At 36.7% G+C, this 24,683-nt stretch overlaps 1 protein-coding gene across 2 annotated transcripts; it reads left to right on the top strand.

The window, feature by feature from the left end:
* On the top strand, positions 1-24,141 carry LOC102226022 (zeta-sarcoglycan-like). 2 transcript variants are annotated; one of them, XM_023345589.1, is made up of 6 exons: positions 1-38; positions 9,582-9,776; positions 14,088-14,189; positions 20,954-21,041; positions 23,001-23,123; positions 23,984-24,141. In XM_023345589.1, the coding sequence occupies exons 1-6, from the start codon at positions 15-17 to the stop codon at positions 24,058-24,060; spliced, it is 609 nt and encodes a 202-aa protein (XP_023201357.1). In that variant the 5' UTR covers positions 1-14; the 3' UTR covers positions 24,061-24,141. The 2 variants fall into 2 exon arrangements, with proteins under 2 accessions (XP_023201357.1, XP_023201356.1); XM_023345588.1 differs by having other exon boundaries at positions 3-290; positions 23,984-24,135.
* Positions 24,142-24,683: the final 542 nt, after the last annotated feature.

Here is a 24,683-nt window from a genome sequence, read left to right as displayed (position 1 = left end):
TTGAAGAGGAGCGAATGACCGGAAAGTGGATAACCGAGGTGAGCACCTGAATCTGCACACCTGCAACTCGTTAAGCACTGATAGCCATTAACCAGCCACTTTTAATTGACGGCTGACATGTAGTTGAGAATGAAAACAGCTCTTACTATAAAACAGCGGAGCTCTCCTCAGCTGTTCGGAAGCGAGGCGGGACTGAAATCTCGTTTGTAACAACTTTGTGGAAATATGTAACAAACAGATGAGGACGGAAAATGGAGCAGTCGGCAACCCTCAATATAGAGAACCTCAAGGTAAGGTGTTAAAGCCTAGTATTTCATTTAAATGTGTGTGGGGGATTTTTTTTTTAACTGAATTTTTTTTTTTCCAAAGATTTATTTTTTTTGCTAAGTCTTAAGATAAAGTCTTAAGATAAATGACCATTTTTCACTTGAATACATTTTGTTTATAACTCGCGTCTATTACATTTATTTACACATAATTACAAAGTCACTGCTTTAGTGTAATTTTCAAATTATATGTAAATAAATTTTCTTCACATTCCTAAATATATCCGTAATGCTTTTATATACTTATTTGAGTTACAAACTCTAGTTTTTCACTTGTCTTTTGCAACAGGTGCACCTTCTGTTTCAGTACGGCCATGACATTTTTTTATTTTTAATCTGATTAAAGATGAATAGCAATTGTCTGCTTCTCTTCCCTCCAGGCAGGAATAAAATTAATAGTAATCAAGGTGCCTGGCCAAACATTTCAGGGAGCCTACCTGGACTTCCTCACATATCTCTCTCTTGCAGCACACCCCATAGTGTATGCACTCCCCTCTTCAAGAATCGCAGTAATGTGACAGCCTATGAATATTCCGCCTGCATGCTTTCTCATTATCATTCCACTCTAGTGAGGGGAGGCAGTAACCTCTGGGTACAGTATGTGCATCCCATCCTCCATGCTGCTGCAGTGCAAAGAAAAAGAAGAAAAGGGAGGGACAATAATAAGAAAAGAGATATCTTCTGTGTAAAATCCACACAGCAGAGCCTCTGTTTGACTGAGCTCTCAGGTCCAGCTAGCACACATACACACACTCTGAGAGCTCTGGGCTTACTGGTTCACGCTTATCAGTCAGGAAATCACCCCAGATGAAAACCAGCTCAGAGCTGATCCTACACTTTGTCTACAAGTTTCTCTCCAGTCATGTTTTATGAACCATGCGGCTTGTTAGACTCTAGGAAGATGATTTAAGAAATAAAAAAGTTGGACTTAATATTCCCATCCAAAAAAAGGGGCTCTCTTGCATTACTTTCCTTGACAATACAGCGTTCAGTATTACACATCCGCTTTGAATTTGGCCAATGAATGCAAATGACGCCTGTGCGTGCTGTCCAAAAGTGGCCCTGCCGGCCTCCCTGAGGATTTCCAGGGGGATTAGTGAGCAGTAGGAGTTTACTGTGAGGAAGTGTTTGTCTGTTTACATCAGCAGTTTGTCTCTCCTCCCCTATGCAATCATCACACTAGAGGGAACTGTCAGTGCTGTAAGTGTCTGAGACTTAACAGCTCTTGACTTTAATACACATAGGTGCACAGAAAAGATTTTTGTGTGTGTGTGTGCAGAAACTTATTCTTAAAAGCCAGAAGTATTGTTCTGTCTGGATGGAAAAACCTTTCTGATGTTCAGTCTTATTGGTTTCAGGCCTTCTGCTGCGACCTTTTTGTTGTGCTGGACTTATTGGACATCACTCATCTCTGCTGGTCCGACTTGCTTTGAGTCAAAAGAAGTGCACAGCCGGCCATCTTTCCGTCCCTCTATCCATCAATCAGCCATCCACCCAGAAAGGGCACTGCCTGCCAAACGATGAAGCCATTGTGACAAACTTCAGTGATTGTCGCGCCAGCAGAGATGAAGAAGCCTGAGGGGAAAAAGGAAAGGAGAAAAAAAAAAAGAAAAATTGGATTTCGCATGTAAGATGGATGAGTATTGACAGTGGTAACCTCTCCAAGCATGCTTGTCACATCAACAAGATGTGAAAAGAGTAACAATAATGCATAAGTTGCACACAGAGCAACGTAATTGGCTCTTGCAGTTGCAGTTGGTTGCAATCAAGTCGCTTTGATTAGTCTGTCAAAAATGTTAAAAAGCCAACAGAATTTCCAAACAGCTTCTTTTTTGGCAGATCTTGGGGATGATTGTCCGTTTGTTGTGCATAATCATTCGTGTACTTCAAATGTTTTCTTGCTTCCAGCTGAGGCAGCCTTGTGGGAGTCCAGCGGCGCTACTGCATGAGAGTGAGCGGGCCTTTTTGCTGATTAACATCATCAAACATTAATAATGTCCTAATTTCCTTTCATTATTTGGCTTCTTGGTTGTATTCTGCTGCCTCTGCAGTATGTCATCGCTTGATCAAAGCAGCATGCGGACCATCATCGTCTACAATAATTGGTGAAGATGAGGTGCACTGGCAGCGTGACGGGACTGCTGGGTAATTGCTGGCTCACTGGTGGCTTTAGCTGGTTGCAGGTGCAAGTTTTTATTGTCAAAACTCTTGAAAATCTTTCCCTGAAGCAAAATGGGCATGCTCAATCATGAATAGGATTAATGAGGCAGAGTTTTCTAAGATTGGATTGTGCAGAAAGTCCATGTGGCTGTTTTCAGAGCATCACCTGCAGAGATGTTATGGCTTATTCCACCTCAAAGTAGCATGCTGCTGTGTAGGTGTTTGGTTTCTAATAATAGAAAGCATGTGTAACAAGGACTGTGGATGGTAAATCATCCGTGTGGATTCTGACCCATCTGTTCATGATGGTGTGCATATTTTTTGGGAGCTGCAGAGTTATTTCAGCAATTGTATCATACAAAAGCTGTTGAAACAATAGCAGTCTTGCACGTTTTCAGATGTGAAGATGGTTATTACCACATTTAATAATGGGTGTAGTAAAATAGCTTTTTATAGATGAATACCTTATTTCTGTAGTATTGCTTTTTTTCTTATCTGAGATCAAGGTTTTGATCTTCTCTGTGTTAATATCACTAGTTGTTAGAATAAAGATATTCTTTAGTGTCTCACAGTGGGGAGATTCAGATGTAACTGCAGCAATGAAACTTGCATAGATTCATACGAATATAAAAAAGAAAAGTATTAAATGTATAAAAACCTACAACAAAGTGTGTCTAATGTGCAGATTGAATATTAGACAAGATTATAACTTAAACATACTGTCCAGTTACCATTGGTGGCTTATGGGAACAATCAACGACTTTATAGGGTGACTGGATAACTTCCTGACTACAAGTACATTTTTAACCTTTCTTATTTTGATACAAAAGACTTTCTTAAACTTAAAGCATAATTTAGCAGTTCGTTTCAAGTGCTTGTTGCAAAGAATACTATATCCTTTCACTGTGCATCTCCTTTGTTATGGCCTTGACACACAGAGCATGATGGACGATGATGAAAGGTAAAGACTGTCCAACATTTGAGATGAATCCAACACATAGACACAATGGCAATATCAGTGGTAGCAAAAAATGTTGAACAGTTTTCAACTTTCTTGTGTTTCACTAGCCTATGTTTGTATATCTACGTGTATGAGCTCAAAATTTCACACGCACAAACTTTGCCAGTAGATGACTTGCCCTGGATGAGGGCAAGTGATTGTCGCCTCATCACAATCGTTCATAGGAAATGAGTGGAGATGGAGCGCCGTCGCCTACGTGAGGCGAGCCCATTATTGGTCCTTCGGCTGCTTAAGAGTCGTGCTCCTCATGCCTTGGGGAAAGTCACAAAAGATTCACTGATGAGATAAATTGACCATTTTAAATGTTGGTTGTTGTTTTTTTACATACTTTATTGAAGTGGCGAATGATGCAGAATGTGTATTCCTTCAGATATTTGTATCATAACTGCTAACTTAAAGTGTCCAACTGTTGTTGAGCTGAACTTTAACTGGTCCAGCTTCCTTGCATTGCATTTTCTTCATATTGAAAGTATAGTATAATTACCTGTCTAGCATATAACACTTCAAATTTAAAGGAAACTAATGCTTTAAATATGGTGCACTTATCAACCATAATGTACGTACCATTTGGGTAGAAAATCTCTCTTAAACTTGCTGGATCTCATTCAGCACTCTACTTTTTATGGTTGTAATAGACTGCAATGTCTGACATAATGAAGTAACTGATGGCTTTTCTTGATTCAATTATCTGTTATGAACTAAAGTTTTGGCGGCAGATTGATGTATACATTAAAAGTCTGGATAAGAAATCACAGACTCCACTTGCGCTGAGTATGGTGGGTTGTCAAAATTTGCAAGTGATTGAGTTTCCCCTGGCAACAGTGCAGTGAGTGAATAAATCTATGCAGCTGGTCAGTTGACTAAAATATTGTTTTAAAGAATTTTTTCTTTCTTGGCAAATATGCATCAGATCCACATAAAATATGTTGTATATTATGTTTAAGTTTGAAAATTGTCTGATAATCTTAGCAACACTCCATCTACAAAGAATTGTGGCTGCAAAAAATGACTTTTGTGATGCTAAACCTTGCGACTTTGTGTTAGTGCCTCTGATAATACTCCTGTCCCTTCGCTGTAACTCTGGTTAAATTGGAATCGCTGACATTTCTAGGCCAGTGATGTGGATCATTTGTACTTGCTGCCAAGTCGCAACGTCGATTTGTGAGACATCTGCCACCACTTCCAAATCTGACCAAAAGTGTTCATCCATAGAAACAGCCTCTTAGAGAGTGACTGAAGCCTGTAGAACAGGTTTGTTTGGTGTGCTATAAATGCAAGATTTATATTTGTTTTATTTATATATATATATATACTGCTCAAAAAAATAAAGGGAACACTTAAACAGGTGTTTAACACTTAAAGTGTTCCCTTTATTTTTTTGAGCAGTGTATATCTCAAATATAAATTTAGCATTGTCCGTATATGCATTCAACCTTTTGTGTTGCACCTAAATTAAATACAATTAAATGGCTTTTAGAAGTCACTTTTGTTTTTAAACTGAGTCCATCTGTTTGTAATTTAATCGTCTAGAAAATGCAGCTGGTCTGTAGACTTCAGGTTTGTTGGAGAATATTGGTGAACAATCAGCATCACGAAGACCAAGGAACATGGCAGGGAAAAAGTTGTAGAGGAGTTTAAATTTTGATTAGTTTATAAAGCAATACTAGAAACTTGGAGCATGTCATGGCACTAGTTTGTCCAAAATCAAAAGGAAACCTGCCAAGATGAGGCCTGCTAAACTAACAGGCCAAGTAAGGAAAACCTTTACTTGAATTGGTCAAGAAGCCCATGGAAACTAAGAATTGTTAGATCAAAATTAGCCAGTTAGAAATAAGGTATATTAAAAAATCTTTCCAGGTTCTTTTCCAATGTGAAAATTCAAATTTGTGCCAAGAAAACACACAGAAGAAACAAATATGTATAAGCAACAGTTTGCAAAACTTGTTTCAAAGCCACTAGCAAAGTTGTGCTGAGTTTGACCTCTTGGTGAACTACTGCAATAAAGTCGGTATGAGGCAGTAAGGGTTAATACATCATGCTAAAAACTACAGACTTTGCACATTTGGTGTGTACAAGTCGGTCAAAACCTCTTACTACATCAAATTCTGCAATAAATGCACCCAAAGGGATACCCAACACAAATTTGTGCTGTATCGCAGTTCTCATGCAGGTAGGCTGTCCAAGTACACTCAGTGCTTCAAGTTTGGATAACAGTGTTGTGTGCCATCCTTAAAATGTTAACACCTATATTAAATTCTGCTCATCACTGTATTCCTTCAGATACTAGAAGGTAATGTGATTTATTTATTTTTTCCTGCAGACTCATGCTGTGGCAGCAGCTGTCTTTCCTTTGGGATACGACACACTCATTCCACAACCTGTATTACCCCTTAAAATTCATAGTGGCTACAGGTTTGACAGTCTTCTGAATTTGATCAAGGGTCTAATATTTGTGGTTAAATTTCAACCTCCTGTTTTGTGTCGGGTAATAAACGCATGTAGTGAAAACAGAGTAATATCAAATGCCATTTCTTTTTCTTTTCTTTTTTTAATGGCATAGAGCAACACTGAAATATTTCAGAGCATTTTTGATTCAGTGACTTTGTTTTTATTTTTAAAAAAAGCTAAAAATGAAGTAGGATTTATTCTACTGTAAGCTGTGACATACTTAAGTTATTGCTGGTTGGGATTGGTTGACCCTATTCTGCTGACCAGATGCAACATTAATACACAAAAGCTAAGGATTATATGCATTTATTTATTTATTTTTGTTATAGATCTTAAAGCTTCTGGAAATTTATATAAAAAATTTGAAATTCCATTTTGACCACATTAACTAAACTTGGTGTTCCAGAGACTGTGCTAAGTAGATGTTTGTCTTTCTCTTTTTTTTTTTTTTTTTTTTTTTTTTTTTACTTCTATAATGAAACACACTCGGTCAATCAGAATAGTGAAGAATCTTACACTTGTCAAAATGCCTGAAAATACATCCGTTTCTATGAAACGATGAGCAGCCCAAGGGCTGTTTGCCTATTTCTGGCATCCACCTTTAACCACTACACCACGCACTGCCTGCACAATTCTTTCCAAAATCAGCCTCTCTGTGTTTCTGGTTTTATAATGACTAAAATTCATCAACTGTTCACCCCCACAAGAAATATTGATTTGTTGCAACAATACTTCCAGAGGCTGCTGTTCTGTTTGTTCTCACTTCTGAAACAGATGTTTTGTTGCATCCAAGCCTCACATGGACTGATAGGACTACAGCAAATAAAACATTAACTCTTGCTTCTTAAAGAATCTCTGTTAATAAACTTGGACTTTCTTTGAAAAAAAAAAAAAAAGACAGCTTGCGGAGTTAGCGCGGCAACTAATGAGTGCCTGACAGAAAAAAGTCCCTACTATTTAATGATACCAGCCATTAGTGTCTTATGCTAATGACATGCTGAGTGTGAAGAAAAAAAAAAGCATGTGGGCCATGACTTTGAAATTATGCATGAATTACATGTCCAGGGTATCTGGGGGGGGAAAAGCTATGCACAGGTGTGTCAATTATAGATGCGTTTGTCAGCAATCAAAAGATTTTACAGCAGCATGATAGATTAATCGCAGCTCCTGTGGGTGTATGAGTAGCATTCGGTTGCTGCTGGACATTTTGCCCTGATTTTAAAATGCCAATTCTTTCTTTTAGCTTCTATATGAAGAGTTAAAAAGGGCCCAATTTTCATCCTTTCAACAGCTGTGTGGAAGAGTTCAGAGCTCAACCAACCTTCCACCCTGTGATTAGGATTTTCACACAGTCAGCCTTCGGTCACAATCTGCTAGAGAACAACTGTTCATCTCTGCCTGAGAAGGTTCATTCTGATTGACATTGGTTTCTGTGATCTCAAAGCTAAGCTTTATTGTAGCTTTTTTTCTGTGGCCTGCAGGCATTTTACAGTTTTTCATTGCTCAGTATGAATTGTTTTGATTAATGTAGATTTAAGGAAAAATGGCATATCTTTGGGATAAGCACATGCTGGGATGTTATTCTGATACAACAGTATCCCAGTATTTTGTCAGAAATGTATATAATGACCTAATGCATGTTTGCATATCTCTTGGAGAAAAAAAGTGACGATTTTGGCAGATATTAGGAAGACTGAACCGAGTGAAGTTGATGTTTGTTGGATTTGGAAATGTTGGCAGCCTTTTGGTTGGCTTTTCTGGATTTTCTAGGTATATAATGTTTTATAGCACAAGAAAGTAACGGCTCCTTTCAGTTGTATATAAAAATGCTCAATATATCAAACGTAAAAGAAACAAACTTCACAATTTGATACTTTGAAATGGTCCTCTGTGTCTTTAAGAAGCTTCTGATCTATTTGACTCTCCATCACATCAATTATTGTCATTATCCCATTTAAAACCAAGAGCAATGGACTAGAAGTAGCTCATATGATTAACTCAACAGACTCTGTTTCAGTAGGTGTTTGCTAATTGCTGCTGCCACTAGTCTGGAGGAGCTGAGGGAAGGTGAAGGAGCACTCTGTGAGGCAGAAGCTCGGCTGGAAACTGCAGTGTTTAATTTAGGCTACATGTATTAACATTAGATTCTTTTGACTGTTTTAAACTGCCAGCTCCTAAATCATTTAGTCCAGGGATCCTAAAATTTCCCTTTGAGGGACAAATCTAAAAGTTTGTGTCCCTGGTCCAAAATAATCACACAAATGAATTACTTCCTCAAAATGCAGTCATGTTCTCTAGAGTTCTGCTAATGACCTCATTATTTGACTCGAGTGTGTTGAAGCAGAAACATCTAAAAGTTGCAGGACACTGTCTCTCGAAGCCGGGATTTGAGGAATCCTGAGTTGGTCTCTTGTAAAACCCTCTCATGGTGTAATGTCACAGTAACTTCAATATAAATGACTAAATACTTACAGCAGATTGGATAGGGTAAAATTTCGCAGCAGCAGTTTCATTGTAGTTTTTAAAGAGAAACCTCTTTAGTATAAAAAGCTCATTATTTGCTACCCGCTCAAGTAGAAAGCCTGCAGTTCTTTCAGCCAGCTGAAATCAGTGTCCTGCTAAGGGTGAGGGAGAGACGGTGCTGCCCTGCTCTAGTACTTCCTTTAGCATTGCATTAGGAAGACTTTAAATTGTATGGACAGTATTGTAGGAAATTTAAAAGCATTTTGAAAACTTATTTTGAAACTTTTTAGATTTTTGTGTTAAAAACTGGCCAATTATTTGTTGTTAACCTTCTGATGTGATGCCTGTCTTAGATCAATCTCCCACCTGTACTCATTCCCAGTGGTAACCATCAGCTTCACAAAGCCAGCTTACCGCTCTACCACGGAAAGATTTTCCCATGAGACATTGATTGGCAGGAACTTTCTAAACATTTCAACATGAGCGGAGAAGTAAACAAGTGAGCTGCAGGAAGCTGTCATTCAGAGTAACGTGTTGTTTGCTATTTAAGCACTGAGATGTTAAAATGTCAACAAGCAATTAGCATAGAAAATAAAGATGTGACAGGTTATTAAATCCATACAAATGATCTCTTTTATGGTGGCCAAACTTCATACAAAGGTCACACTTTTATGAGCAGAATAACTTGCACTAATTATGCTTGATTAATATGTAGTTTTGATTGCAAAATTAAAATGTATTAAAAAAAACATTCCCTACAGTGTGCATGTTATCAATAATTTTGATAAATGATGCAGCTTTTTTTTAAATGGTTCTCCTTTCCAACAATTGATTTGTTTCCCTTTTAGGTGCCAATCTAATACGATTAACATGAAAATAAAAACATTTCTCATTCTGTGGCTTGTTACAGCTCAAAAGCCATTTAATGAAATTTCAGGCTACAGCAGCCAGCAGCTAAAAATCAGGCCTCACTTTTTTTGTGTGTTTTTTATTTTTTTATTATGTGTCACCGCTTAAAAAATAACAGCCATTCCTCAGTGTGGAGTCAATTTGGTGGTGCTTGAAGGTAATGACCACTTACAACATGTGATTGCCTTTGCAAGGAGTGACCATGTACTTGACAGCCACCTAACAAAAGGCTACTCTGCGTGTTTCTTTTCTAGATTACCCAGGAGCAGTTTATCCTGGCCTCGCAGTCCCTGCACCTCCAGCGTCCGGGCTGTGAAGCCGTATATCCAGTGGGGCTGTATGGCTGGAGAAAGAGATGCCTCTATTTCTTCCTGCTGCTGCTCCTGGTCACCATGATAGTAAACCTGGCCCTCACTGTCTGGATTATTAAGGTCATGAATTTTTCAACGGTGAGTTCAGCATGTCCTTCGGAGAAAGGTTTTTGCTTTGGTTTGTAATTTTCAAACATTTCTCACAGACAGCATTGAGTTTCTTTTTACATAGGAGCTCTGTTAAGGTTTTCAGTTGTCAGAATTTCACTTTTCTGTTTTGCAGCTAACAACTAGTCAAAGCAGAGCCAAATGCAACTGCATTCTGGAAAATGTGTTGGTGGTTAATGTGGATGCTATTTTAACTATCATGGCTACATTCATGTTACTCAGGGGTGGAATTGGAAGTTTTGTACCAGCCTCTGAAAATTGGTTAGACCACAGTTTTTCAATCCCTTGTGATATTTGTCTTGATGCAAAAAACATGCAATCTAAATGTAGCGAGGATATTTTTTTTCATTATGTCCAAAACACTGTTAAAGCCAAACACAATGATTCTAAACATTGCATATTATGTTTTGGGTTTTGGCCAATCTTTGTTTTATAAAGAGTTGAAAACACTTGGCAGCTGGACCTGCCGACACGGAGACTGTTAATCTGAGACAAAACCAAACCCAGCAGCTCCTCTGGGCTCCAGTGACATTTTCAGGGACAATGCACACTATTAACTATTTTGTCAACAATGTCCCAACGGCAGCAGTTTCCTTTCCTGTGACGGGACTTTTCCTGACTAATGTCACTGCCTCTGCTATTTCCATCAATCTGTGCCATGAGTAAAATACCTTTTCAGTGAACATTTCAGATCTCTGTGGGTCTAATGCCATAAATGTAGAAATAAAAAATTAAATTCCTTCTTTTAGGTGTTGAGTTTGTTTGTTTCATTCTGGCATCTTGGCATTGATTTTGTCTTTATGAACTGAGAATCAAAATGATCTCAAAGGACATTAAGGTGAGATAAATGTACTCTTGCCCATATTGAGTCAGAACTTGATTATGAACAGGAATTTCTTTTTAATTTGGGGCATTTCACAATGTATTAGGAATTTTTTTTTTTTTTTTCAGCGTTAAAACAGTTTCCTTTCTAATTATCACAAAAGCTTGACTGCAATTGTTGGGGCGGCACAGCCAGCGATTAGGTGTAGGGGGCAATTACTTTTCAGCATGTTGCCTTGAATATGTTTTTCACTCAACAACAAAAAAAAATTAAAAACTCCAGTTTTTTTGTTTTTTTTTCCTCTGGTTATTTTTGGCATTATATAAAAGATTTAGAATTGATTTTAAAAAATTGTGAAGGGGTAAATTATTTTCTCGACCACTGTTACACTTTTGACATGTTTGAACTAGAGAAAATCCACAGTAAATGTTTCATCATTGGTTGATGTTTATAGTACAATCCTACTCTAAAAATCCTCAAAACATTCAAATATTTAATGTGTAAAATTAAAATCATAGTCCTATGTGATGATAAAAGCCTGTAAACTTCTAACCTGGGCTGCAATCGAATGGATCTTTAGCATCTGTTCTTCTCTGAAATCTAAATAAAATGGGGACGGTCTCCTAAGGCTTTTCTGGATAATCAAAAACATTCCGTTTTATTCATATTTGTTAAAGTCTACAATGTCCATTTTAGTGTGGTAGATTTTTGTTCTCAACCTGACAATTTAAAGATTTCTTTTTTCTCTCTTGTAATGCCTCTTTGAGCAATGTCCTATTTTCACTCCCATGCTGCCTATGGAGCATTCACATCCACTCCAGTGACTTTAGCATCTGTCTGCTGACATGCAAAGACCCAAACCCTCCTCCTGCACTCCTTTGATTTCTGTTCTGGTGTCTGTCCTCACTCCCTGCTCTCATATATGATAAAGCTCTCCCTGCTGTTGCTCTGCTTCTATATTCTTCTGTCTCTATCCATTTCTGCTGACAGCTCTATATACCCTTTCAGCACATCCCTCAGGGCCAATCTCATCATACACAAGCTCACAAAAGCTGTCCTCTCTCAACACTTTGCTTATTGTGCTAGGGCTGGACGTAATCTTGTCCAATTTCAGCTGAATTATCTGTGACCAAAATAATTTCCTGAATTGATGTGATGCAAAACTAACATTTATCTTCAGCTATTTTTGCAGCTTTATATCCCCTTTGACTGGATGTTTAAAAAAAAAAAAAACAGCATGGAGCCAATTTATTTGTAAACCTTTCAGCTGAACAGGGAAAAGTCTGCCTCATCTGTCAGAATAAGCTGAACAGCTGGGTTGCTGAAAATTTGCAACTTTTATGGATGGGTTTTGTGTATACAGTGGTGTGAAACAGTGTTTGCCCCCTTCCTTATTTCCTTTTTTTGCATGCTTGTCACACTTCAGTGTTTCAGAACATCAAGCCAATTCAAATGTTAGTCAAAGATAACATAAACACAAAATGCAGTTTTTAAATAATGTTTGTTAATAAGGGAGGAAAATAATCCAAACTTACACTGACCTGTGTAAAAGAGTGATAGCCTGCATGTTAAAATGTGATTTATCACACCTGAGTTCACTTTCAGGCCTGATTACTGCCACACCTGTTCTCAATCGTAGGACCTGTCTGATAAAGTGAATTACACCAAAAGCTTCTAAAGCTTGGCATCATGCTTACATCCATACAAATTCAGGAACAAATGCGAAAGAAAGTAATTGAAATCCATCAGTCTGTAAACCTTAAAAAAGAGACTGCGCAAAAATGGCCTGCATGGCATGGTTCCAGGATGAAAACCACTGCAGAGAAAAAAACCCATTAAGACTCGTCTCAATGTTCCCAGAACACTTCTTGACGATCCCCAATACGTTTAAGAAAACGGTCTTTGGACTGACGAGACAAAAGCTAAACTCTCTACTGTATAAAGTGTGTCCTTTTACATCTGGTGAAAAAAGTAACACTGCATTTCAGAAAAATAGCATCATAATATCATCATACCAACAGTAAAATATGATGGTGGTATTGTGAGGGTCTGGGGTTGGTTTACTGGTTCAGGACCTGGAAGTCTTGCTATGATAAATGGAACCATGATTTCTGTTCTCTACTAAAAATTGTGAAGGAGAATGTCCGGCCATCTGTCCGAGACCTCAAGCTGAAATGAACTTTGGTTCTGCAGCAGGACAATGATCCAAAACACAATAGCATGTCTACTTCTGATCAAAGTTCTGATCTGAATCCTGTTGAGATGCTTTGGCGTGAACTTAAACGGGCTGTTCATGGTTGAAAACTTTGAAATGTTGCTGAATTGGAACAATTCTGCTAAGATTAGTTAGCCAGAATTGTAAGTTTAGATTTTTTTTTCTCTCTTAATAAATGCCTTTATTTAAGAAATATATTTTTGGTTACTTTTGTTGTCTTTGATTTATCTTTACATTGGTTTTATGTTTTTCAAACCCAAATGTGTGGGGAAAAAATTAGGAAATCAGTATTAGGGGAAACACTTTCCACCATTATCTTTATATAGTTCTAGCATCCGGTTGTTGCATGTATGAAGACTCTTGCTTATTTGTTTGAATTTTATCTGAATATACAAGTGAAGCTGAAATAAGTTTTAATGAGAGTTGTTAAATTAGGTTACAAAATAATATAAAAAAAAAAACATTCCTGTTCATTGCTGAGTTCGTGTTAACTGAGAACACTGAGTCTTAATGATCCGTGCTAACTAGAAAACCAGACTGCAAGAAGATCTATAGACTGTGACCTTTTGCCTGTGAATCAAAATTGGAGAATTTGAGCAGACTGTACTGGAGAAAATTGACATTATTTAAGGACATAAAAAAATGCCCATTAAGATGGTTCTAAATATTCTAAAAAGTCTTTTAATATCCTGGGACAAGACCTGGAAACCTTGAACATGGAGACTGTTGCTGGTTTGTCTGGCTTGACCAACATTCATGCTGCTAATTAAGTCCTCTCAATCAAGGATAATGACGAATATCAAGCAGTGGTAGGAAAGTTTGCAGTCTGAATGCTGCCATGGCAGATTTCTGGTTATTGTCTTCTTTTGCCTAACGAGCTGTTCTGCTCTCTATTTCCTCATCATCCTCTCCTGCTTTTCAGAGTCTAACTTTAATAAGTGTATTGAAACCCAAACCCGACTGTCCAGTCATAGTTTCACTGAAAAAAATAATAATTCCCTCAATAAAACTCTTAAAATCGACTGATGCTAAACACTTGTACGTTTATGGATTGTTATCTCAACTAAAGCTGCCAACAATAAAATAAACATGGAAATGTTTGCATCAAACTTAAAAAATGTGAAAATGTGTCACTCAGTTTGTTCTCAATCATAATACAGTTGCTTTCTACAAAGCTATGACTGCTTGAATCAAAACGGTACAATCAGCACAGCCCATCCCAGAGTCATTGATTGTGTTTCAGGACGGAATGGGAAACCTGCAGCTGAACCAGGACAGCCTGCACCTGGAGGGAGTCGGCGAGTTTCAGATGCCTCTGTACGTGAGCGAGATCCAGTCCAGAAGGGTAAGTAGCTGTCGTTACTCAGCAATGTGAAGATCTCTTTAATCACTTCTCTGAAACAAACATGAAAAGACTTTTCCCAAAGCAGAAGACAGGCATTGATTGTTTGGTGTTTTAGAGTGGATGAATTTCAATCAATCCATGATCAGCAAAGGCCAAATCAAGTAGCCCTTTGATGTTAGCTTATGCTGGAGACATTCTCCTTACCTTTGTCCACTCACGTCCTACCGTCCTCCAGCAGACACCCCTCCTCCCATCACCAGGACACTATAGGAACTATAGAATGGGGGGTGGACATGAAGCTGCTTACTGGATTTCCAATCAAGCCCCTGCAGTAAATCCTTTTGCTTCCAGTTCCTACTCCCCATTTTTTTCTTCTTTGATGCTTAGTAAGAATATCCAGCTCAGTTTCCACATAAAAGTTGATCCACATTTCCTGCTCCCACGCAAATCAGACTCTCTGTTGGATCATCCTCCTTTTCAGTGATTAGACATGGCGCTGCAAGCAATTTCAAGCTCTGGAAGCCGGGGCTTCCCTGCTAATTTGAATTTTAGGGACGTCGATTGGGGAAGTTGCTCAGTCGTGGCTCCAATTTGCCACAGCAGAGTTAGAAATGAGTTAGATTATGCCAGTTTGAGTCAAATGACTTGCTCGTTTATATTTTTTAGTAACGGATGAGAGCGCAGCCTCCACCTAACGTTTAGAGGGCAGTCCCAGTGGTCTACTCCTGTTGCAGAACAACCTGCGGGCATTTTTACTGTCTTATTTTACAAATGATGCTCTGAGTTGCTCTCTCGTCTTCCACCAGCAGGTATTTGCACAAGAAACTCAATGAGTAACTCGGGTCAATCACACCGAAGAGATCAATTCCCTGATTTGTTTTACTGTAGTAATCATCCTCAAAATAGAAAACCAATAGCAAAAGCGGCAGGGAACATAGTTGTGCAGTGTAAAAGAAATGTAAAATACCAAGTTGCAGCTTCCAGATTTTTGAGGTGTCAAAGTTCTGCTGCAGTAAAATATCCCCAGATCATGAGATCATTTCCTCCTTCATGCATAAGTTTGCATGAATTTTCTTTTTTTTTTCTTTTCTTAGGATGCTGTTTTGCTTACAGCAAATATTGTATGTCCTTTGTTCTGGTACATCTGTGTGTAATTTTATTTATTTATTTTTTTAGGTGAGAATAAATGTGGAGTTCTCCTAATTATTTCTGAACATGCATTGTTTTAATTGCAGTTTAATTTTTAAACTGTCCTCTCACAACACTTTTTAAGACATTATGTTGTCCTACATTTTAGGTGTTTAGTTTACTTGCATTTTTAAGTATTTGTATAACTGAAATATGAAATCCATGTGTTCAACTGTGTTAGTGGTGCATAAACATGAAGAGGAACAAAACAGGAAACCTGTCCTCTCTGAAAGCCTGTGTTTTTCTAAGGACCAGAGAACAAATGAAACTTTACGATTTGAAATATTAAGATCTTTTAATATCCAAAATAAACCAAGTAAGAAACAATTCTTGAAGCTACTCGACTAATAAAGTAAAATGCTACCATTTAGATTTTTCTTTTCTTTTTTTTACCAGATTTTCCTTAAACATTTGAGAGCAAAGAGAAAATGAGTCTTAGTCTTAGTTGACTAGATTTAGTTACCAATGTCAGAGCAAGTAGTTTTGTCTTTGTTTCAGCCTAGCAATGTTTATGCAAAAGCATTTCACAAAGAAAATTAGATTTCAAGAGCTTTTATGATGGAGTGCCCTGCAAAGGTATTAACACTTGAGGTTTTTCACATTACAACCACAAACTATAATGAATTAGGATTTTATGTGACTGAACAAAACAAGGTGGAGAAAAACTAGACTGAAGTAACATATTGAAAATCTCTGTATGATTATGCACCACTTTGTGTTGGTCTATCATGTAAAATCCCAAGAAAGTACATGAATGTTTGATTAGGATGCGACAAAATATGAAATACTACTTTGAAAAACACTATTCTGCAGACTGCTGAGGGTGTTCCGTTTGATTTTGTTTCATTGCCGTTCTAGTTTTAATTAACAGGTTTATAAATTTCAGTCAGCACAATAATTTATGTTAAATTGAATGGGTATAAAGTTTTAACTTTTAATTGAGTTGTACCTTATAAACCCTTCTAGTTGAAGCTGAAGGGGAAAATGGAATGTTCTGGTACCATGTTACAATTAAATACTTATGCTTGAATTTCTCCAGTCAGGAAATTTTATGTATTTTTTAAAACTTTTATTAGGAAGGCAGCAGCAGAGATCCAGGCGCTTTATTTAATATTTTACCTTTGCAGTTTTTCACTATGCACATATGAAATATTTCTGTCTTTAGGTTTGATTTTGTGTTCATTGCCTGGAATAAAAACATATTTTAACATTCATCCCCTTCTCCAACAAATTTTAATTACAATTTAAAACGCAGATGAGTTTATAAATAACTTCATTGTTTTAAAACCAGATTATTGTTTTGAAAAATGGTAAAATGAGGCAACACTTTGCCCAAATAGTTGATCAAGTTTTTGATGTTGAAGTTGCTGGCTCTTATTATTGCCTCTAGAGAGTCTGACTGATCTGAGAATAGCTGCAGGTGTAACTTTTTTTCTACTTCAGACATTCTCGCCTTGCTTGTTTGACAGCTGTCAGAGAAGATGGTGAGCTGTATTCCTAATTTTCCTGCTAGAAAAGATAACAAGTCTGTTTAAAATACAGGCTTGTTAAAGTCTCCAAGCTGAAAAGCCTTCATTCTGGAATCGGTTTGAGCTGGCTAACACAGTTACGTTTCACTGCAAGGAAGAGTTTTATATTAGGCTGCAGAGAAAGTGAGTGACAGAAGTATTGAACATATCAATGCTTGTCTCGGTTTGAATAATTTTAATGAGGTCATTGACATAAAAGTCCCATCAAATGTCAGCCAAAACCAAAGTTATCCACACTTACAAAGAAATCAAAGCAACCTACTCCACAAATGAAGAATCAGTTTATTTATCAGCTTATTTAATAAAAAGTAATGGCCTACATAAAGGCTTGTCATTACAAATGGGACAGAGTGGTACAATTGGGAATGGCAGTGGTTAGTGCTTCATTTCTAAACTTCTTAATATTCCAATGAGTAGTATGGGAAACATAATCCAAAAGTAAAAGGAAGAAAATTTCACTATAAAATAGCTGTGGCTTAGTGCCGCTTGTTAGATTTCTGACAGGATTCAGAAGAATAATCAAACGAGCTGTACAAGAGTGAAAATTCACTCTCATAGAGCATAAAAAAGACCCAGAGATGGCAGGTGAAGTTGGGAGCAATAAGTAATGCACTCTACTGTAATTACCTCTGTGCAAAATCACTGCGCAGGTCTCCACTGCTGAAGATAAAGCATGTTTGGTTTGTTTAAAGTTTGCTGTAGTAGATTTGGACACGCTTTAGAAATACTAGGAGAATGTCGCCTGGTCTTTTGGAAGGAAGAATCTTTAGCATACAAACACAATGCTAACAGGTCGAACATCATGTTGTGGGCTGTCTTACAACATATGGTAGACGCTATACAGAGAAATGTACTGGGACATTCTTTATAAGAAGCTGAGTGACAATAAATCCCAAAGACATCACTGGGGGAACTTAGGAAACATCCTTCATCATGTACTATGACTTGAAAAGCCAGGTCAGCCATCTGACTTGTATCCAACTAAACAAAATCTATGGAAAGAACTTAAGATTGCAGAGAAATTACCTTCAAAACCTTCCAGAGTCAAAGACTCTGGAAGGTTTTGAAGGGTTTGTGTGGAAGAACGAGTCAGAATTAAACCTAGGTTCAGCATTTAATTAGTTTCTTCATAAATAAGAGGTTTTGATGTCATCACCACAAAACTGCTTTTTCTGCAAACTATTAAATGCACTTCTGTTCTGAATTATTTCAATTACCTCATAAGAAACATGTGAAATGTTGAATATTTATTTTACCCACTGTGTGTTTGCAAACCTTTTAAGCGTCCTGGATACAAAAGTGATTTAAATTAAGAAATTAAAATGTAAACAATCTTTGTAAAAATAGGAAATGTTTTTTGTTTTGACAGAAAATAATTAAAATACAAATGAATTTCTGCACAAATTAATGCTGTTAAATCCTGAGTGGCAATCTTTCTCCCCTTTGAATCCCTGTGTTTAATTTAATATTCACTGTCTGAATTAACAGCATCACATGCAACTGCTTTCTTTTAAACTGACTTCTTGAAGTGGCGTGCCACACTTTTGCTTTTGGCTGAGATGTTGTTATTTATATGCGGGGAAGCATCCTTTGCTCAAGTAAATTTTCAGTCTGATTCAGTCACTGTGCACCTACACGCTCCCCATTTATGTGCTTTCTCTTTGATCCCAAGTTGACCTTCTGGAACATAAACGGTGACTGAAGATCCGTTTATGTGATCTTAGAGTTTGGAAGAGCAAGTACCTCTCCAACAAACCCCTGAGGAAACCGTTTAATGCCTGTAAACTCTTTAAAGGAGCACCATAAATCAAGAATGCTAAAGTTGTTTGTATTGAATCGTGTATTTTCTAGTATTTTTTTTATTTTGTTTTAAAGAAGCAAGCAGATAATAATCATGAACCAAATGACCTTTGCAAAGTTTTATGCAGCTCAAAGCTGAGATAATGACCCAGTTGAGGCAATAATTAGCACCCCTAGGACACCATTAGATGAACCTTTAAGGTTGCCACATAACATTAGCATTTGCTAAACTTTTTCTCACGCCTCACATAGCATCAGGTAGCAATATTTGGAACTAAATCTGTGGATAAAGAGGTGAATTTTGTCAAATTATAAGGATGTCAGTGTTTTAAAATCCCTCCACGTTTCCTCTAAAGTCAGAATAACTTATTGTCAGAAAGCTGAGCAGGGTTTCAAATACACCAACATAATTTCTTTATGCTTATTTATGCCATAGGTCAATGCATTTCCTTTTGTTGTGAGCTTTCAGTTACAATATGTAAAATTTCTAACTTTAGTCCAAATCATATTTATGGAAATAAAGAAAGAACTCAAAGAATAGAAAAGTACAAAAAGAAATACTCTCCAATAAGAACTTCAAAACTATGAGTAAATTGAACACATTTTTATAAGTTTGTGCTTCAAAATCAAATTAAACATATAGATTTTATTTAAACTATCTTAATGAATGTATTAATATTAATTGGGCCTGTAACAATAAGCAATACATCAATTAATTGTATGATAAATTAAAACACCCATTTTCATGTTTGATTGTTTGTTCCCTTTCACAATAAAAGCAAAGGCTTTTCACTGTCATAATAATAATTGGACTTAATTTAGAACTTAGTTTCTTCAGTCTTTTTTAAACCTACTTTACTGTTTAAGAAAAAAGGCCTCCATCAAATTGAAAGTCTAAGCTTTGGGACTGTATGAGTTCATTCAATATGTAAAGGAAGATTTAAGACAAATAAACAGGAATATAAATGGATTAGATTCATACCAGTTTAATTCCTGAAAATGATCATTTCCTTATCACCACTTGTTTTAGCCCCTGGTTGGAATCCATCAATGTGAGACGCCTTGAATTAAACCTGAAACGAGTGCTGCTTGTCTAATTTAAGCTATATGCTGTGGAAAATATTTTTGTACACTTGCTGAGGAGTTTCCAACGGATTTGTTTTTGCAGCCTTCAGTTTTTCTATTTTTCTTTGCCACCATCGTTTTTATGTCCTGTTGCAATAGACTCTCTGTCTTGTCTGTGTGGTGAAATAGTAACTTTTTTTATGATACTGTGACAGGCTTTTGTGTTTCTGTTTGCGTTGCTGCCTGCAGATGCTTGAAAATCGATAGAGTAGCCTTCACATGTTTGGAAACCAGAGTAAAATTAGTCGCTCTGTCGATGAGATTTCTGTTTTTTACATAAATAATTTTTTGTCTTGACAATATCATCAAATCTCAATGGTATCAAAGAGTTTGACTTTCGATACAACAGTCTTTTCAGACAGAGTAATTTAAACAATGTTGCTGAGTTAAGCGTATCCATACAGGACCCTCACATTATTAACAAAAGAGCAGACTGCAATGATATTTTTAATTATTGCGCATCTTTTAACATACACAAATATGATTAGATGCCTTTAGTTTCACTAACATGAATATTAAGTCAAAATGTAAATCATTTATTTTTGCCGTCTTACTCTCTATTTCATGAGAATATAGAGAATAACAATCTCTGTATTGTTAGAGATTCTATAAAAGTGGCTAAAAAGGAAAAGTTTGCAAAACAAAATCTCAGAACCTGAAATTATTCCCTGCACTGTGAGCTCCTTTTTGCAGAAATGTCTGGGATAAAACATTTGCCTGGACTCGGAGGCTGATCAGTATTCACACAGTGAAACAGGAATTTGCCATCATTCAAATGTCAAAAAGCCAGAAAATTACTAAATACAAAGCTGCCAGGAAGCAGAACAGGTCTGCAGCTTAAATGTCTTTAGTTAAAAGACGTAGACGCCTACACTTGTCACATCTTTGGCTCCCCCACCAACTTCTTTTATCCTGAAACCTCAAAATCTAAGAAAGTGTGAGATGTTTTTATCGTGCACTCCAAGTGACTTTAAACGTTTGCTTTATAACTTGTTCACTCTAATTGCTACTTTTACTTCCAATAGCCCAAAACGCTGTTAATGCACACCGTATGTTAAGAGCATTTCAAGTACTTTAAAATAAATACATTTTGTGTTGTGTCTCCATTTTATACCCATCCAGGACAGTTTGTTGGTCTTGCGTTCAGAAAAGAATGTAACACTGAATGCCAGAAACCACCAAGGCCAGTTGACCGGTCAGCTTACAGTGGGTGAGTTTCCAGTTTCAGCTAATTATTATTCCAGCAGTACCTGACTGAATATTAATATAGTCACGTTCAATAAATTAGAATTAATGTTAAAATGTCCATTGATTTCAGTAACTCAATTCACCAACTGAAACCCCATATTTATTTAATTTTTGTTTGTGATTTTTTATTTTATTTTTTTTTACAGCTAATTAAAACACAATTAAACTTCTTAGATTAAGATATTGCAGCAAACTGGTAAAACTGAGTTTTGATCCAGAAATGTGGTCGTAATGAAGAGTATGCATTATTCCTGTTTTAAAGGTATTTTTAATCTGACAAACAAGCCTGGTCAAAAGATATATTCTAATTTATTGAATATGGCTGTATTTTAATAAGAGATGCATTGATCAGAGTTTTGTGGCCATTTCTTATATCCGATTTTTGTAAAGCTTTAAACGCAGCTAAAAGAACAGTATTATGGTGTTGACATTTTTTATTTTATTTTGTCTTTTATATTGATGACTAGCTTGGTTTATGTGTCTAGTTCTGCAGAAACAGCACTTTTGTCTGTATTTCCCAGAAAATGTAGATCATTACCTTAACTTTGAGATTTAACAAAAGGTTGCAAACATGTTTAAATTCAGTATATTGTATGACAGTTTTAAAGCTGAAAATTATAAAACAGACCAACAATAGTTTACTCAATTAGTCTGAAGGAACCTCGATATGTGTCTGCATGTTGTAGAAAATTGTTGTTTCCTTTTTAAAGAGCTTCTTGGAACTCTGTGCTTCTGTGACTTCAGTTTTAAACACCTAATTGATCATGAAAGAGCTGACTTATTGACTCCCAGCCACAGTAAATGCTTCCTCACCAAATATTGTGTTCTGCATAATCTGAAAGCGCTTAATAATTCTGCTTTCACTGATTTAAAAAAACTGATTCGCTGTTTAAGTTTCAGATTGAGGTTAAACACAGATTTCTTGGTGTCCATTTCTTATTAGTATTTTTAATCAATGTTTATTCAGAAGTCTCCCTTTTAGTTTTGTTGTATTATTCTCCCTTTTTCTTTACAAATAACCCCTAAGCCATTTATTGAAAGGGCAGTAGATTCGTCTTACCATTAAGTTCAGCCATCAGTCAGCCTAAATGACCAAATTACCAATTACAGTGATTAATGACCACTGGAGAACAAATGACCTGCTTCTTAACATTAATAGCTATTGATCTTTGTCAGCATAAGTAGAACGTTGATGCTAATTTGATAAGACTGTTGATATGACACATTGTGGTCAAGCTTGACCTTTCTTTAAAAATCATGTTTTCCCTCTGAAAGTCGGTAGATGGTACAACAATGTAGCCATTAGAAATATATTCATCCACATGTGGAAGAATGTAAAACTCTGAAGAACAGGAGACAAGGTGATATGAGCAGAGTTATTTACTGATTTGTGTAATCATTGTAAAAGTATATAGTCCATCACCTTCTGTGGGGCCACTGTGAGATGTTTACATTCTTATTATGAACATAGATGTCACAGTAACTATAGATACAGCTTCAAATTAATGCATTTGTCTACTAATTTATTGATTAAAATGTTCCTACAGCTACACAGTTTATCAAGCTTTTGGATTTATTGTGACTACATATTTCAGAATTTTTGTTGGACAAAATCCATTTCAGTGATTGCGTTTCTCTGCTCATTCTGCTGTTTGGTATAAATTACTTTTCAGTGGGGTTGGGATCAGTGCTTTGGAGTTTCATATTCTGTTTTAGTCATTTCAAAACAAGTTTTGATTAACTTTTTTTGGACCATTGTCTTGCTGGAAGGGTTTGAAAAAATTTAAAAAATTTAAAATTTTAATTAATGTAAAAGAAATTGTTCAAACTACAAACTTTACTGTTGAAGTACAATCAGTACATAAAAATAAAATTGTAGCTTGCTATCACCCAGAGTTAAAATGTAAATTTTTCTGTGTAGGTCCTGAAGGTGTGGAGGCTCAATGTCAGAGGCTGGAGGTGCGAAGCAGAGATGGTGGCAAACTCCTGTTCTCTGCAGATGAGGAAGAAGTCACAATGACAACAGAAAAGTTTACTGTCACAGGTAAACTTTGAAGCAGTCTCATCTGAATTTCCAACAAGAAGCCCTTATGTGTTTTCATTGAATTAAAAAAGAACTGATTTAGTTGGATTCTTTGAGTAGAAAATTGATGTTTTGGACATGATTCGTTCTTCAAATTTCTCAAACCTGATGAAGCAGTTGACAACATTTTACAGCTACTATAAATGTAAATTTGAAAACTATTTTGGTATATGCACACAAAGATATTTTAAGCATCTTATGTCACAGTGCAAGGACTTGTTCTTTACACAGATTCATTTTTTGTGCAAAAGTGCACAATGGAGCAAAGTCATTATGTCACTGACAACATGCCTCTGTGGAAACTTCTTCTTGCACTTTAGGGAGACAATTTAGCACTACAAATTATCGTTTTTGTCTCGTCATCCCTGCAAAGAGATGCATTTATTATCAGTTTGATATCAGAAACAATGGTATCTTCTGTTTAGGTACAATAAGATCGATTTCTGATGGTTGTGATGTAATTGAACCAGTTGCTGTAAAACACTGCAAAATATCTACGTTTTTAAAGCATAAAATAGAAATACAGAGCAAAGTGCAAATCCCACAGATTTCAGACTTACAACCAGAATACTCTCCACCCTCTGTGACTTCATTTGCAGCTCTAACACAACAGGAATATGAGACACAGATCCAATTTTAGTTGCCTCCAGGTTTATGCTCTATATTCAGTGAAACATAATAAAACTGAAAGGTGATAGTCTAAAAAATTTAGTCAGTTTTTGGTATCTTTTGAAAGGCCTACACCTGGTAAAGCAAAGATAAGCTCTGCAAAAACAGTCAAATTTTCTGAATTAAATTCTAAGATCGAACTTTATCGGCAGGTTCTGAAGGTGCCGTGTTTGGACACTCGGTGGAGACTCCGCTGATCCAGGCGCCGACGTCTGAGGATCTGAGGTGAGTTGATGTTTGGTGTCATTAAAGCTTAATGTCATCTGTTAATATCCTGTTAAATTAAAATTAAGATTCTTAAATATTAAAGATTAATGCTCTGTGGCATTTCAAAGTCGATGGCCGGGCTTTGGGGAAAAAAAAAAAAAAAAAAAATCTGTGACAGGAACCATTAGTCACCACTATCATTATCTCAAACACCGTATTGTAGACTCGGGCATCTACTGGTTACTACAACAACTGGATTTGACCACTATATTAATTTCACAGCCGAAGGGCGAGCTAATTTATTAGTTTTTCTCTATAGCAGACAGGAATTGATTAAAGCGGTGAGAAAACATTGAGAAAGTGTGAAAGGTTGAGCTATGTGCTGCGCTCCTTCTCTCCCCTTGTGCATGTGATCCCCACCGAACCCAGCCTGAGGCTGCGAGCCCCTCGTCACTCCATTAACGAGCTATCAGGAGTGCAGTTTGTTGTCTACCTTACTGGTCCGGAGAGGAGAGCTGGGATCAAAGTTGACAGAAAAAGCACTGTTCTGGCAGCTAATTCCTCCGGAGTGAGAGGAATACTGATGGTTTTCATTTTCAAGCCATACACACATCCACACACACGGAGAGAGAGAGAGATGGGCTC

Source organism: Xiphophorus maculatus, chromosome 14 (assembly GCF_002775205.1).
Source record: "Xiphophorus maculatus strain JP 163 A chromosome 14, X_maculatus-5.0-male, whole genome shotgun sequence".
In the NCBI taxonomy this organism is placed as follows: Eukaryota; Metazoa; Chordata; class Actinopteri; order Cyprinodontiformes; family Poeciliidae; genus Xiphophorus; species Xiphophorus maculatus.
Note: the sequence above shows the minus strand (reverse complement) of the source record. Positions and strands in the feature narration are given on the sequence as shown.